The sequence below is a fragment of the Podarcis raffonei genome, chromosome 6 (assembly GCF_027172205.1).
Source record: "Podarcis raffonei isolate rPodRaf1 chromosome 6, rPodRaf1.pri, whole genome shotgun sequence".
Lineage (NCBI taxonomy): Eukaryota > Metazoa > Chordata > Lepidosauria > Squamata > Lacertidae > Podarcis > Podarcis raffonei.
Window position 1 is genome coordinate 65093953 of NC_070607.1, and position 14333 is coordinate 65108285.

Here is a 14333-nt window from a genome sequence, read left to right on the forward strand (position 1 = left end):
TCATCCTAGTGTAGTTTGTAATAAGAGAAGGCTGTGTAAAACCTGGGCTTCAGAGCATTGATGCAGTTCAGTGTAGTCTCAGGCATTATGGATATGTACAAAGATAATCCAGGCACAATAAAAGGAGCGTTTTCTAACCCAAGCTTAGTCCTGAAGGCAAAGGCAGAACTGGTTAGTTGATTGTTAACACCTTTGGTAACATCAGAGGGAAGTGGTAATGTAGCAGCTGTGTTTACCTCCTCCATTAACATATAAATGCAACATTTTCTAGCATAAAAGGACGGCATAGGCCGGAGGTACGTGAGGGTGGCCTTATGTCATGATAAATTATTTTAAAGCGAGACTACAAGAACTGCTTTTGTTCTAGAATGAGGTTTTTTTTAATCCTACAATGAAATTTGTGAGGAAATGCAGTATGCCCAGCCACAGTTATTTCAGTATTTGCAAGTAAGAAGCATGAGAAATAGGTCTGCAATACGAAATCCCATTGGATAAATGGAAGTAGATAAGGCAAAAATAAATAATCCACAGCAAACTATTGGTATTTAAATGTAATTATAATCTATAATTAATAAACTCCATTGTTCTTTTCCAATTACAGAGCTTCCATATGGTTGGGAGAAAATAGAAGATCCTCAGTATGGAACATACTACGTTGAGTAAGTTTTCTCACACTTCTTCATAGCTCAATTTTATGATCCCATAGAGAAGCATAGCATGATATGTAAATAAGTGCAAAGTTCTACTTTTTGTTTTTTAATAACAATAATAATAATACAATTATTATTTCTACCCCGCCCATCTGGCTGGGTTTCCCCAGCCACTCTGGGTGGCTTTCAACATAACATTAAAAACAGAATAAAACTTCAAACATTAAAAACTCCCTAAGTTTTATTGTACTTAAAAACCATGATTAGGAGGCCAATATTTAGTTAATGTATCCACGTATCTCCCAGAAGAATCGAGTAACATCTGCACATACATAGTATGCATTCGTGTTCCATAGATGGATAGATACATACATTCCTACAGCAAGTGAAGCAGTAGTGTGTTCTTAGCTTTCTGTCCACAACTGAGTGCTTGTTTTGTTTTTTTAACAAATACCCTACTTTGTCAATAGTACTACATAGGACAGAGATGGGAAACTTCCAGTGTGGGGGCTAAATTGCTTATTTGGTTTAGTTTATTTAAAGGCATTTCTAAACTGCTTGTTATTTAAATATATCTGAATGGTCTACAAAAATATAGCAAAAGCAATATTGGAAAAGCAAAGTCAGTTAAGGAGAATACCCTAGATTTTGGCATTGAAAGCCACTGAAAAATCAGGCAAGAATAACAGGGTTGCTTCAGTACATCTAAAACTCTCCAAAGCACATTTTGATTCTCTGAAACATGGTCTTTCTCAAAATAGCTTAAATATCTCTTATAACTATCCTTATAGTTCTGCATGTTTCTATTTAAATACAAAATACTACACCTTACTATCTTGCAATTGTTATACAACAAGCACCCTGGATAAAGCATGGCTTATTTTAGCACAGATCGTGAGATGCTTTTATTGTGTCCTTGATTCAATATCTCCACTGCACTGTAAGTAACAAACAAAAATCAAAGCTAGATGACGTATTAGGACTACCCAGGTCACTCTTCCTCAGCACTTAATGCCCGGTTTTAAAGTAATCTGTTCTGGAAAACTGATTGTGAGTTTTATGTAGAAATGCTGGCATTTTAGTCTTATTACAGTTAATATTTCCTCCTCAAGCTCTAGTTTGACTTCCTTATAAAAGTGTTCCTCTATAACAGCATTCAGGATAATTAGAGGCTACTTTATTTCATACAGGAAAAAGAAACGTGTTTTCCGTAATATGTCCATAAATGCCTGTGTTTAGAAGTGCAGATGTGAGTCTGGAAGGTTCTAAAGTTTGAGCAGAGACCAATTTTTGGAGGAAGATTAGTGTTTGGTAAATTGAATCATTGCACTAATTATTGTACTGTACTTCAGAGAATATCACAAGGCCTTGTCCATGATAGAGAGATAAGAGTGTGTGTATGTGTGATTCAAAAATGAAATTGCTACTAGTATTATTAATATAAGCACATACACATAGAAAGCTGCCTTGTGCTAAATCAAACCATTGTCCATCTAGCTCAGTATGGTCTACACTGACTGGCAGTGGCTCTCAGGATTTCAGCCAGGAGATTCACCAGCCGTACCTGGGGATGCTAGAGATTTAACCTGGGACCTTCTGCATGCAAGGCAGATGCTCTACCAGTGACCTGTAGCCCTTCCCTGATCTAGTCCTGTCATTGGCATAACAGAGTGCCCTGTCTCCTCAAATATGTAGTAATGTAAAATGCAGGTAATAATGAGGCAGTTCTGGCATGTTTTGTTGGATCCATTCAATGGACCCTTTTTGTTAAACGTTATCCTAGGTGGTATTCCAAAATGTTAGTGGACAAATCTATAGATTTGTCATAAGGTTTAACTCTGATCTTGAGTCTTAATGTCATTCAGAAATAATAAACCGATGCAAATCAAGCAAGGTTGGTCACTGTCAATCCTATTAGATATGCTATATAAGTGCAGAAAAGCCTTTTAAAGATGTGTGATTTTGCATGGCTGTGGTTGTGTTCAACAAGTATCTGGCATGAAATATATTGCTCTGGGAAGAATCCTGAAAATCTCAACTTCCAGTTGCGGGAGTTCTGTTTATATAGGGTTTTCATAGATGTAAGCTTGGTGACATGTGTATGTCAGATTGCGGATCTTGGCCACACATGGCCCAAGAACAAACGACTTCCTCTGATTTAGGATATACTCATATGTTGCATAGGAATTCAAGGGCTGTAAGCAGCAAATGAGATATACATTGGAGAGGTTGATCTTTTAATAGGCTCTCCCAGGATGTTTTGAAAGCTCTGATTATACTCTGATGCCTTTTTAAGCATAGCAAGCTTTAAGTTATGAATTACTATCTTTAGACCAGATTATTTTGTGTCTTATTTTGATGCTAGTTATCAGAAGTAACACAGCAGCAGTTGTCTGTTATGAACAATATCTGCCAATGACATAGACATAGATTTAATTTTTATTGTAGGATTCAGAGAAGTTATGGTGGAGTAGATGGAGTTTTGGCTTACATTTCATGTCCTCACTCTGTCATGAGCCCTGTGGAGATGTCACAGAGGTGATGGGCAGATCCTGAGGAGGTGAGGAAATTAGGGAATTGGAACTAGATGACCCAAAGGATGAGAAATTGAGAATGTCAGAGCTGGCGGAGGGGGCAGTGATCAATAGAGTCAGGAGTTTGATTCTGGTGAAGGTTCAAGCAGGTTGTCAGAGAAATGTCTCACCCCTGTGATCAGTCAGGCATCTCCTATAGGGTCTATGCAGCTGCCGGTTCCTCCTATCAGTAAGGAGCCTCCTCCAGGAGAGTAAGTTGGATACTGAACTGGCACCTCTGGCACCAAGCACATTGAAACAAACCCCACAGGACCAACCCACTAGCGGATGTGCCCATTTGCTTGCCTAGAGCACAAACAACTGTTGTTTGCCATGCTAAGTCTTGTGCTCACCTTATCTTCAAAAAGAAGAGGCAGGGTGTGTGTAGCTTGTTGGATCAATGTTTCAGCTTGTAGTTAGCCATGCAGTTCACCTGCTGTACCTTTAATTCTTGCCTTGACTCTGTACTTCTCAAATAAACCATGGTATGCATTTAAGAATTTGGCAGAACATAATCCTGAGTTTGAGTTCTTCATCTGGCAATGAATTCCAGGACACATTCAGCCATAAGGCTCACTTTGTCAGTTCATTCTCTCTTAACCTACCTCACAGAGTTGTATGGACAAATGGAACTGCTATGTGTATGTCACCATGTGGTCTTTGGAGGAAGGATGAGATATGAATGGGAGCAATAAATGGGAACTAGAAAGCATTGTCTGGTTATTCATTTATTTGGCTTCCATGGCACCTTTTGAGGAAGCTGTGATTAAATTTCTATAACATTTGTTTTACTAATGAAAGCATGTGATCTACACTCCTAAATATATGACTGGAATAGTTCATCTGTAGTCAATAGGTCTTTTTTTTTAAGGTACTAGGATTTCTCAACCTGAATGCTTATAGGAAAAGGTCACAAGAGTTCTATTATCTTTAATTACAGAGAAGTGTTCTGATGTAATACCTTCCAATGTTATATATTTAATGTGTCAGGATAATTATATATATATTTAATGAGCACATGGTATGCTACGGGTACAAAGTAGCATGAAAATGCCTCTACTTAAGAAATATGGGACTTGATTCCCAGACTGGTAGAGATTGATCGTAATCTGCAGTAACTTGAATAGAAGCCAATAAAAGCTAGCCATAACTGTTCCAGACAAAGATTATTATTATTGCTGCCAATGAGACTTATAATTATCTGCATTGGTTCTTCAGCACAGTACGATTGCATCTTGTGCACATTTAACTTGCAAGATTTCAACCACCCTCAATTAAAGGTAAGCTGGTTGAAATTGTGCAAGTTAAATCCAAGCAAGGTGAAGCTCTTAAAAACTCTTTATGCTGGGTCCCTTTGGCGTTATCTAGTGTGGCAAGAGCTTTTAAGCTCTCCATCCTGCTTCCAAGGTCCACTCAGCGCACTGGCTGTGTGATGCTTTTGCGAGGCCACCTATGTTGCTGCAAGAGTATTCCCGGCTTCCTACAGCTGGCACATTGAGTTGGCCTTGCTCCCCAAGCAAAGCAGAATCTGCTTGGGTTACTTGGTGCAGAAACAGTTTTTAAGCTCTCCATCATGTTTGCTGGGCAAGGCCCGCTTGGTGTACAAACTCTGGGAATACTGGCAATTCCTTCTGTCTCCCCCTCACCCAGGAGCCATGGGGTGACTCCAAGTGTTTGGGTATGTGGTATATGTGGAACCCTTGGAACAAAACCCCTGTGTAAGATGCTATCTTACTGTAATAATTTTACTGTGCATTCAGATACTGCTAAGTAGTAAACTTTGAATTTTGCAAACCACTAGCTGTTTTCTCTTGAATTACATGATTAAGGCTTCCAAAGTATCATAATGAGATTCAGCCAGCTTCCAGGTCAAAACTTAAATTTCCTTAAAAACCTGAAGAAGCAGATATTAAACTTGAAGTCAATATTGGTTTATTCATTTTATTTACATTTTATCATTACATTAACTAATAGAGAAAAGAAAATATAACTGAACAATTTCACAGCTTCCTATATCACAGCTTTTAAGATAACAAACAAGAAAGACAAACATGTAAGCCATGTATGAGTTAAATGTCTGAGTCCTTTTATAAATGACCATGTGTTCAAGGGGGTCTTGATTCTTGCTTTTGTCTTTTGATATACGGAATAAACAAAAACAATAAAAAAGTGAATTTATCTCTGTTAGCTTAGCCTTGAGTTTTTTAAAGACTCATAAGTTTTTCATCCATCAGTATGGTCCACACTCAGTTATAGCAGTTATTAAGCACAATACCTAAGAGAGTAATCCACTAATAGACTATTTCTGACTGAGCTGCAATAATCAGGAACAGTATCAGCTCTTTGTAGAATAAATCTTGATTAGGACCATCAAAAATGCTTAATAGAGCTAGAGGGAGAGTCGTTACCCATGTCATCCCTAAAATGCGCATTATTTTAGAATGGACAGAAACCAAAAAGACATGTACTGCCAGACACAGCCACTACATCTGAATAAATGACACCCACACCCACACCCCGGAATTCATATTGACAATTCTAAAGGGGTGATCTACAAACAATTTTAAATTTTCTCTAATTTGATAGTGATGTAATTGGTTTCTTGATCCACATTGCAGATCCACCTTATTCCTCATCCTTGCCTTCTTGTCCCCATGAATAAATCTATTTAACAACAACTGTCAGACTTAAAGTGGAATAAGTTTGGAACCAGCAGGGTTTGGAATAAGAAAGGGAAGTGTAGCAAAAAAGAAATTTTAACAGTTGCAATGTCCCCCCCTAGCCATGATTGGTTTAACCTCAACCAGGATTTAAGATTCTTCCTGGTTTGACTCAGCAGTGGTGCAAAATTGACTCTTGTTAAGTGCGACAAGTTATTGGTTAAGTAAACTCTGAGATATTTAATCTGCCATGGACATGAAGCCTCATAGGTGTCTGATCTGATACTGCATCAGCAGATTCACTCTCACATAAAGTATGTCAGACTTAAAAATGGTTAACTGCAACCCTGCTATTGTGCCATAATTTCAAAGTGTAGCAAATGCTTCCAGTACTGCTACTAAAGGGTCTTTAAATAAAAGTTCCATATCATCAGTGAAAGCACTAACATTGTGCTGTATTCCATTTATTACCCCCCCCCCCTTTAGGGCTGTTGACTAACAATTGCTAAAGAAGAGAACAAACACAAGGGAAACTTGGGCAGTCTTATTCCACTCTCTAGTATATTACAAACTCTTCTGAGCTTCACCAGTTCACCCTGACTTTGGTTCATGATTGCTAATACTCAATACTTGCTTCTCATTGTTGATTCCAGAAACAAAATAATTGTTCTATAGGGGAATGGGCCACTTGGGTTGGCCTTTTTATGAAAATTATGAAAAATATTTCACAATTAAATTTTCAATGATGTCTTGTATATTTTTTCAGTCATATTAACCAGAAAACCCAGTTTGAAAATCCAGTTTTGGAAGCCAAACGGAAAAAACAGCTAGGACAGATGGATGGAGGCCCTTCAAATCCAGGTATTAGTTTCAATGGCAGCTTTTAGTAGATTCTGCTGAAATCTGCAGTAAATTAATCAAGAACTACATGTTGAACATAGTTAGCTTTCATTGTCACACAGGGAAAGAACTGTCAGTTAATTTTAACAGATATTTTAGAAAATATTTTCAAACCATTAACTACTACTCTATTAATCTCACCAATGAGTGGTTTGTGTTTATTTTTGTAGCTTATTTATTTATCTATCAGAAACTATTAGCATAAATATTTTTCCATCTTATAGTGCACTTTATGTGCAATACTATATACCTAAGGGCCATTAGTAGGCAGGCCACCAAGCTTTTGTTGGTGAATGCAGGATGTGCCGTCTGCTGCTATTACTGCTGCTTGAAATAATAATATTAATAATAATTTATTATTTATACCCCGCCCATCTGGCTGAGTTTCCCCAGCCACTCTGGGCGGCTCCCAATCAGTGTTAAAAACAGTACAGCATTACATATTAAAAACTTCCCTGAACAGGGCTGCCTTAAGATGTCTTCTGAATGTCAGGTAATTATTTATCTCTTTGACATCTGATGGGAGGGCGTTCCACAGGGCGGGCGCCACTACCGAGAAGGCCCTCTGTCTGGTTCCCTGTAGCCTCACTGGGAACCGCCAGAAGGCCCTCGGCGCTGGATCTCAGTGTTCGTGCTGAATGATGAAGCTGAGGCTTGCTTTGGATTCCCATTCAAAGATCCCTCATGCTAAATACCCCTCAGTTGGGACTGTTGGGAGTTGGAGTCCAACATTATCTGGAGGTCCTCATTTGTATTTAGAAGCTTTGTGCTACATTGAGTTTCCTACAGACATGACGTGTCTGTAAAATGTTTTAAAATTGAAATAATTACATTTTCAACACACGTGACAATTTGCAAAATATGCAAATGACACTGCCTCCATCTGAAGACTTTATGTTTTATACACACATTGTCATAGGTGAGCATTAGTAACCCATAAGACAGTATTGCTGTGCTGTTTATTTAAAGCAATCTCTGCAGTTGAAACGAATTGGTGGTCTTATAGCTGCATAATGAGCTTAAGGCATCCTAAAACCATTTGGTGTAATCAGCTTGGCCACTCCATAGTGTGGATGGACAGACAGTGATTTGGCTATCTGGACACAGGATGAAGATGGAGCCAGCAAGTGTGTGGCTTCAGGTCTTCTGGTTCCTGCCTTAAGTTCTAATCACAGCATTTGATAAACAGTTATGGCCCAGCCATACTGCTGGCATCAAACACAGGATAACTGGAACATTCATAATCTCCAGTTGTCTTTTGTGTTAACATGAAACTCAAAAGGTTCCTTTCTTTTTTAGCATTATCCTTTTAACCAGATAAAGGCAAATCCATACTTAGCTTGGCTACCCCCCTACCCCCCGAGCTGGAATTGGAGCTGCTATTTCATTGGTTATGACTTCACATTTGATTTCTGCTATGAAGATTTATTTCTAATCTTATTCCAAGTGTTATATTTTCCCCTGCACCTCCTTTGTTGCTTTTATTTGACCATTCTTGCAGTCATTTTCCTTGTTAAATTGTGTATTACTGCTATATTAGCTAGCTTTAGCTGCAGCCCCAATTATTGAATGACTATATGGGGAACCCTTTTGCTTGGCTGCAGAACCAGTGAAGTCTCTCTTCACCCGAGACCCATCGCAGTTGATAGGAGCACTCATACGGACATCATTGAAGAAAAGCAATATGGGCTTTGGCTTCACAATCATTGGTGGAGACAGACCAGATGAGTTTCTGCAGGTGAAGAATGTACTGAAAGATGGACCAGCTGCACAGGATGGCAAAATTGCACCAGGTGAATTAAGGTCCCCCCCCCCTCCATATTTATTTTTCAGTTTGGACAAATGACGATACAAAGATTATGAAAACAGATGGTTCTGACAATTCAGTGATGGTACTGTTGAAGTTTGCTGCTGTGTGTTTCAAAAGTTTCATTAACAGTGAAAATGAAGTAACAAAGTGTTTAAAGGATGCTCCTGTCTTCTGTATTGCATCTCCTTATCTAACTATGTTTGCTGCCATTACTCTCTTCTGTTCAAAGGACTAAAGTAGATTTAAAACGATTAACAATTGTGCTTTTCAGTCTTTTATTCTTTTGGCTCTTCAGACTCCAGTTTAAGACCAGGGTAGGTTGCAGCTGCTGTAGATTCCTTCAGGATTTTCTAAATTTAGTTGCTACATTCTTAGCCATGCATGACATAACATCAGGCTTATTGCATGCTATTCTGGTGGTGTAGGAGTTCTTGTGCGAGATTTTGTTAATCGGTTTTTTGTGTCTTTGGCCATTTTGCAGATGTTTAATACATGTTTAGAATGAATATAGAGAACCACAAAATAAGTAGTTGAACATTGGTGCATTCTGTTAGGAAGTACATCCAGTGTTCCAGATCATTTATTTGTTTCACAATTACATAAGAATCACTTTTTAAAAAAATGTATAAATGCTTCTCTATATAATTGACCGGTAAACACGGGTTCAGAATCTTTAGAACCAGTTCATTCATTGAATAGTCATAATTTTGTAAGTACAGCCACAGATTGTGTACAGTTGCATCTAACACTCATTTAACTTGCATGATTTTAACCATACATTGTTGAAAGCAGGCTGGTTGGTATTGTGCAAGATAAATCCAAGCCAGGTGGAGAGCTTAAAAGCTCTTTTTGCGGCAGGCTCACTTGGAGTTACCTAGCACATAAAAAACTTTTAAGCTCTCCACCTTGCTTGTTTGTTCCAAAGTGGTTTGGGGAGGGCGGAAGTCCAGTGTAGAGCATAATGATCATTATTACCGCCATCATCATTATCACCTTTTTCCTGGTTGTTCCAAAGTTCTTGGGTGTGGTATGGCATCATTATTATCAATATCATCACCTTTTTCCGGCTTGTTCCCAAAGGGCAGGGCAGGGCAGGGCAGAGCAGAGGCGTTATCATCGCCATCATTATTACCATTATGACTTACCACTACTACTATCATCATCATTAGCTCCTTTTCCTTGATTGTTCCCAAGTTGTTTTGTTTGATAGGGTGGTGCATTTCAGATCACCTTTTCCTCCTGCCAGGAGGGATTGTTCCCAAGTTGTTTGGGGAGGAGAGAACACAGTGCAAAGGCGAGAACATTAATTTTGTTTTAATCTCATACACCCCTAATTTTGAGAAGCATATATATGACATTCTGCCTCTAATATCACACTTATTATTGGCCAGCTGCTATTCTGGTGAGTTGACTTTTATGTATTTTAGGTGTATTGTATTCTTTTCTATTCCATAAAGATTTAAAAAAAAAATACTTGCCAGCTATCATTAAGGGGTCATTAGTTTTTGTTTTCTTGACTATGCATGGTATGGCTGGCTGTAGCTATTGAATATGTTTACTGGATTCAGTTATGTTCTAATTTGCTGTCTAACTTACAGCAGCACACCAGGAGCAGACGGCATAAGTACCAAGACTTAATAGCATCTGGAAAAGCAGAAAGATTTTTCGAACTTTTAATCCATTTGTTCATATTTGAACAATTTTATGTTCCTGTGTCTTTTCTTGCAGGTTGTATTAGTTTGTATCTAGTGTTAGTCCTACTATGTGTCTACTCTAAGTAGAACTTAGAGGGGTATAATAGCTTAGTTGGTAGAGCATGAGATTTTTAATCTCAGGGTCGTGGGTTTGAGTCCCACATTGGGCAAAAGATTCCTGCCTTGCAGGGGGTTGGACTAAATGGCCCTCACACTCCCTTCCAACTCTACAATTATTTGATTCTTTCAGAAGCAGCAGCCATTTTGTGTTAGGCCACACCCTTGGTGGCAGTCATTTGTGACTGGTACCCTCAGCATTTTCTCAAAATTTCATATGTGCCCACCAACCCAAAAGGCTTTCTTCTCTTGTGGCAACGACAGTGCCCTCTCGAGGTAGAAATCTATTGAGAGTTGTACTCTTCATTTGTACAATTTATGACTTGCTTGTCCTCTGTGTAATGTTCTAATAAGTCTTACATAAAGGTCTTCCTGCTACATAGTTTTTAGAAATCATTTGGGGATAGTAAACATATGAACACCTTGCCCTAAACATGTATTTCATTGTAAAAGAAAACATTCCATAATGCATTTTTTTTCATTTGTTTGGAAATAAACTTTAAAAAGCTTTGGAGAAAAATGAGGAAAACCCACCCCATTCCTGCCCCCCTCAACCTTCACATCTGTGATCCAGACTTTTCTCTCTCTGTCTGAGAGCTTGGTTTTCTCTGTTTTTGCTCAGAGCAGAGTGACTGCCTTCCTAGAGTTCTCTTCTGACCACCACAAAAACAGCAGTTTATGGAATATTCTCTTTGAGTCACTCTCCACATTGAACATTAGCACCTTTTGTCTTTTTTCTCAGACAGGTTCTTCCTTTTCATGCTGTTGCTTTCATATTTTGTTTAGAAGGTTGTGGCCCTTATTTCTAGTCTCTATAATCTATTTTCCTTACTTCCACACACATCTAATTACTGGGCAGATGTCTTAGATTGTTAGATCTGAATCGTGTGAAATTCCATTGCAATAAGTCATAGATAAAAAAGCCAGTAAGAATTCATTTGGTTTACTGGCTTGCTTACAAGGAGGGCTGTTTGTGAAGTTGTCCATCATCAGACTGGGCATATGGTATGATAGCATTTATCAGATTCTACTGATTTTTCTTGTGTAGAGTTCAAAGATGCATGTTCTCCATACTTGCTTTTGTGTTCTTAAAAGGCAAAATTATTTATGAAATAAGTTTAATATGGAAAAAAACTTGTATGACTTTTTTCAGTGACAATACATGGAAGCTAGAAGAGTAGTCTATTTCTTTTGAAATGTGTTAGAATGTATGAAGTAAAGTAAACTATATGCTTACTGTTACATGTACACTGCTTCCATTTTGAAACCCACTGATTCCCTTTTGAAATTGCAAGAGTCTGCTGCAGATTAAGCTTTATATATTTAGAACTGTGTGATCTTATCAGAGCCAAAACACAGATTACATGCAAGAGAAATCCTGCCTTGTGCTGCAAATGAGCAAAAGGAAATAATGCTATCTTTCTTTGTTAGTATTTTGAGTAGTTTCCAGGTTTTTTCCTTAGAGAGGTTACTAACCTCCTGATCATGCTAAGGTATGGGAATAATGTTTATTTGTATTAAGAATGTCCTGTTTGCTTTTAACAGGTGATGTCATTGTGGACATAAATGGCACATGTGTCTTGGGCCATACCCATGCTGATGTTGTCCAGATGTTTCAATTGGTTCCTGTCAACCAGTATGTGAACATGACTCTGTGTCGTGGATACCCTCTTCCTGATGAAAATGAGGACCCTGTTGTAGATATTGTTACAGCCACTCCTGTCTTAAATGGTCAGCAAATAATAAAAGGTGATACTTGTATGATCAACCAAGAGTTAATACCTGGAACAATGGTTTTGGACCAGAATGGAAAGCCAGGGCATATCTTACTCAATGGACGCTTGAATGGCCCATCCACAGACCTCAACGAACAGAGGGCCTCAGTGTCTTCTTCAGGATGCTCTCAAGCAGAACTGGTCACAATTCCTCTGATCAAGGGACCTAAAGGTTTTGGATTTGCAATAGCTGACAGCCCTGTAGGGCAGAAGGTGAAGATGATCTTAGATAGCCAGTGGTGCCATGGTCTTCAGAAAGGGGATATAATTAAAGAGATTTACCATCAGAATGTGCAGAACTTAACTCACCTTCAGGTGGTAGAAGTACTGAAGCAGTTTCCAGTTGGAGCAGAAGTGCCACTGCTTATCCTAAGGGGAGGTAGGTAATGACATTTTTATGTATTTTAAAATATCTGTCACTTTTAAGCACTATGTAATGGCGTAAATGTAAGTTTATCACTCTTTTGCACTGTGTATTTTTATATTTATGGGTGATAATAAAAGTAGAAAATGTCATACTCTCTCTTTTCATTTTTTTAAAAAAAATACTAAGAATTGTGAAACACTGTAAGATCTTTTTTTCAACATACACTGTCTTAATACATGTTGAATGTTTAAATCAGTGTGGTTTTGACAGGTTCATTCTACCTTGAAAATGAAGTGCAGTTGTCCAAGCACAGACAAAATCCTGCTTCTCAGGAGCCAACATGCAAAATTTGATTATGCAATCTTAAGAGGTGTCCAAATGTATAGTGAACAAACAGCTTTCCAAAATATATTGCAGATATAATACATGAAAGGTGAATACTTGAGTACTGCCAGATAAGAACTTCACTTGTGGTTTCCTGGTTTGCCTTTCATTTGTCTTGATCTATTGTCTGTCCTTTCTGGTTGCTTATTTTGGCTTCTTAACTCCACCTTGCCGAGGGTCACATAATCAAGTGTTAAGCATAAGTGTAAGCTTTCTTTTACTGGTGGGCTCTGCATTGTCATAAAGTACTATTTGTGATATCAGTTTGTACAACTGGGCTATTAAATGACTAACCTTGCCAGGTCAGTTCAGCTCTAAGAGATCTTGGTTAAAGTGGCTAAATAATACAAATCACTCTATTGATCTTGTATATATTTATACACAACTTTTGGGGGAGTTCAGATTTGGAATTGCCCTCAGTGTGAAAACTGACTGATAGGATTCACTTTTCCTGTGGTAAGGAAAATTCCTTTTTTGCAAGATGTTTTGGCCATCTGTTACATGGTTAGCCTAGGTACTAATGTTAACTATAGATCGTTGTCCTCTCCACCCTTGGGTAGGTGGGTGGGTGGTGAAGGCAGAGGGAACACTCCAGTGGAAATATCAATTTCTATTTATTGTGTTTTTCAGAGGTTTAGCTGTATTGCAGCAAAAACATCTGAGAGTCCCATGACTTCTTAAAGACTAAGAAATTCATGGACTAAAGTTCACGTCATTAGATACTTCAAATAAAGTGGACTCTAGTCTACAAAAGCTTATAACTTAATACATTTGTTCATATTAAAGGTGCCACAATATTCTTTTTTCTTCCTTTACTATACCTGTAAGCTTTTCTTTCTGTTGGAAAGCTGATATGCTCCCTGTCCCTCTTCAGCTCAATGGTTGACTACTAAGAAGATAAACAAATTTTTATTGTATTTAATTGTATGAGGCACCTAGAACATTTAAAATAAATGTTGGAATAAAAGGATTTTGAATTCCCCTGTGAGAATGGAAAATATATGTATTAATTTATATCACTGTGTCTGGGGCAGATGAACTTGTTCCATGGTTCTTGAAACAAATTGAAAGATTCTGATTTACTGAAAACAACCTGTTTATAATGCCATCTGTTTGTAGGTTCACGGATTCTTATGTCTGTTTTCAAAATGTTCAGGAAGTTGGGATTAATTGCTACCTAAAGTGCAATTAAGCCATGTTACTGTTGACCTGTTTTTGGAATCTACTTTGTTATCTGAGCTATACTGTCATGGTTCAAGTTATAATACTAGCTGGACACCTGAATTTACTGTAGAATTCATTAACTATTGTGATTTTAGTGGTAGGCTTTTAGAAGGCTTTTTTGTGAGGAGAACAAATTAAGTTATAGAACGGATTTTTCTATAATGTAAAATTAACCAAAA

General features: G+C 37.9%; 1 protein-coding gene across 4 annotated transcripts in view; it reads left to right on the top strand.

Moving 5' to 3' along the window:
• The window catches only part of MAGI3 (membrane associated guanylate kinase, WW and PDZ domain containing 3), a 111443-nt gene that overhangs the window by 59923 nt on the left and 37187 nt on the right, over window positions 1-14333 (top strand). For all 4 annotated transcript variants that reach the window (XM_053393515.1, XM_053393513.1, XM_053393517.1 and 1 more), the window contains exons 7-10: window positions 602-659; window positions 6650-6744; window positions 8388-8576; window positions 11950-12558. In XM_053393515.1, the coding sequence (XP_053249490.1) occupies window positions 602-659; window positions 6650-6744; window positions 8388-8576; window positions 11950-12558 (951 nt within the window). The remainder of the gene's footprint in view (window positions 1-601; window positions 660-6649; window positions 6745-8387; window positions 8577-11949; window positions 12559-14333) is intronic.